At 62.8% G+C, this 1,964-nt stretch overlaps 2 protein-coding genes across 2 annotated transcripts in view; one reads left to right on the top strand and one right to left on the bottom strand.

Moving 5' to 3' along the window:
* Positions 1-1,281, top strand: part of MAPK15 (mitogen-activated protein kinase 15) — a 6,125-nt gene extending 4,844 nt beyond the window's left edge. The window contains exon 7 of the mRNA XM_006775179.2: positions 1,131-1,281. Coding sequence (XP_006775242.1) covers positions 1,131-1,281 — 151 coding nt within the window. The remainder of the gene's footprint in view (positions 1-1,130) is intronic.
* Positions 1,282-1,684: 403 nt separating this feature from the next.
* FAM83H (family with sequence similarity 83 member H) overlaps positions 1,685-1,964 on the bottom strand; it is a gene marked incomplete at its 5' end in the record, with an annotated part of 3,896 nt that continues 3,616 nt past the window's right edge. The window contains one exon of the mRNA XM_006775178.1: positions 1,685-1,960. Within this exon, the coding sequence (XP_006775241.1) occupies positions 1,685-1,960 (276 nt within the window). The remainder of the gene's footprint in view (positions 1,961-1,964) is intronic.

The raw sequence follows: 1,964 nt of genomic DNA, 5'->3' as shown, positions 1-1,964 counted from the left end.
CCCGCCTACTGTCCTCGGATTTGCCCCCCGAGTCCCGACCTCCCCCATTGCTGGCCCCATGGGAGTCCCAGGAGGTTTGTCCAGAAGCGCCCCCTCCAGCCCCATCACCTTCTCCAATAAAGTCCTGTCTGTCCCCAGCCTGCAGCCAGTCCTTCCTCCTCAGGGGACCCCCAAGTCCTCACACCCCTTTCCTGGAGCCCATCCCCTCTGAGACCCCTGTCTCCCAGCACCCAGCCTCTCCCTCAAGGCTCAGGGCACCCGAGGGGCCTGCCTGCGGGGAGCATAGGCTAAGGGTGCACTATGTAGTGAGGTGGTTGTATACATTTGGGAACGTGCTAGAAAATTCTGTGCTGGTGTTTTATTACCATCAAAACGTTAAGAATCACAGTGAGGAGCTGTGCCACTCAGCAAGACATGGGGGTGCAGACAGGAGGCTGAGGGCCCCAGCCACTGGCCTCTGGTGGCCAGAAGGGTCCCCCGTAGGCCCTCCCTAAGCACCGGGCCACACGGAAACGTTTGTCGGCAAACTCCAGCTCATCCAGCTCCACGTGACCTTTGCCACCCAAGGACAAGTCCTCGCCGTCACCCCTCCCTGGGCGGTTGCCTTCGCGCAGTGCCGTTTCTTAAACCCTTTTCCATCTGGGCGATTGGGACTCTTACACTTAAAAAACCAAACGCTATTTGAGAAGAAATATCGGAAGCGCTCACATCACAAGTGCAGCACCTGTGGCGGGAGACTTTCCAAGCACTTGGTGCCAAAAGGTGTCATTTTAAACCCAGTCACTGCTGGTGAGGGTACAGGAAAGGTAAGCAGCATGGAGGGCAGACTTGGCACGTTGTGACCAAGAGGAGAGGATGCAGGGGACCAATGGGCTAGGCCGTCCCCTGCCCTCACCTGGACAGGTCAGGTGCTCCGCACCCAGCCCCTTTCTGGCTGGCTGTGGCCGTCAGGGCATATGGGGACCCTTCGCCAGGCTGGGGCCCCACACCATCCATCACTGAGGCTTGGTGCTGTCATACTGGCCCAGGACCTTGCTGGAGGGGTGGCCAGATCTGCTCAGGTCTGGGGGCAGGGCAGCCCTTCCAGGGTCCCTTTGCTCCCCCACCCCCGCTGCTCTCCCTCCCTGCAGGGAGAAGATGGGCCCCAAGCAAGCCGGCAGAAGGCAGATGGACCGGCAGGAAGTGAGCCTCCAGCGACCACAGATGGAGATGGGAGGTCCTGAGGAGGTGGGAGGCCCAGAGAGAGGACGAGGCAGCCAGGAGACGGCAGAGGCAGCGTAGTGAAGATGCGGCGTAGCCAGGAGGGTGGGCAGAGGGGAACCCTGAGACACAGAAGCCCTGAGACGCGAGGTCCCCAGAGAACTGGGGATAAGGCACAAAGGGTGGGTCCCTGAGGTGCATGGAGGCCCAGAGGGGACCTGAAGCCCACAGATGGTGGAGGCAGATGCCTAAGGAGGGGGAGGCGGGGCCTGGAGATGGAGGTGCTGAGCAGAGATGGGAGTCGGGGGATAAGGCAGCGGGCAGCGAGGGCTGCAGCCCCCAAATGGAGAGGCCAGGGCAGGCACGGGGTGAGCCCCAGGGGGGCCGAGCTCTGGCTGTGCTCATCCGGGTTCCTAGCTTCTGCGCCCGAGGACCGAGTGCCCTGCGGGCAGGCAGCAGGGATGCGGAGACCCCGGCGGGACACTCACTTCTTGCTCTTGAACGTACTCAGGATCTTGGGCATAAACTTGCCCACCTTGCTGTCCCGGGCGTCCTCCTCGGCCGGGCCCTCCCCTGCGCCTCCGCCGGCCTCCTCCTTCTTGCAGAAAACCTCGAAGCGGCTGTACACGCGCTTCTCCTTGCGCATGCTCTCCATGCGGCGCAGCAGCCGGTCGCGCTCCTCGGCGCTGGCGGGCAGCGTGCGGCTCAGCCGGCCCTGGGCCCCCAGGCTGTCTGAGCGGAAGATCGCTGAACACTTGTCCTTG

This window comes from Myotis davidii, unplaced genomic scaffold (assembly GCF_000327345.1).
Source record: "Myotis davidii unplaced genomic scaffold, ASM32734v1 scaffold1509, whole genome shotgun sequence".
Lineage (NCBI taxonomy): Eukaryota > Metazoa > Chordata > Mammalia > Chiroptera > Vespertilionidae > Myotis > Myotis davidii.
Note: the sequence above shows the minus strand (reverse complement) of the source record. Positions and strands in the feature narration are given on the sequence as shown.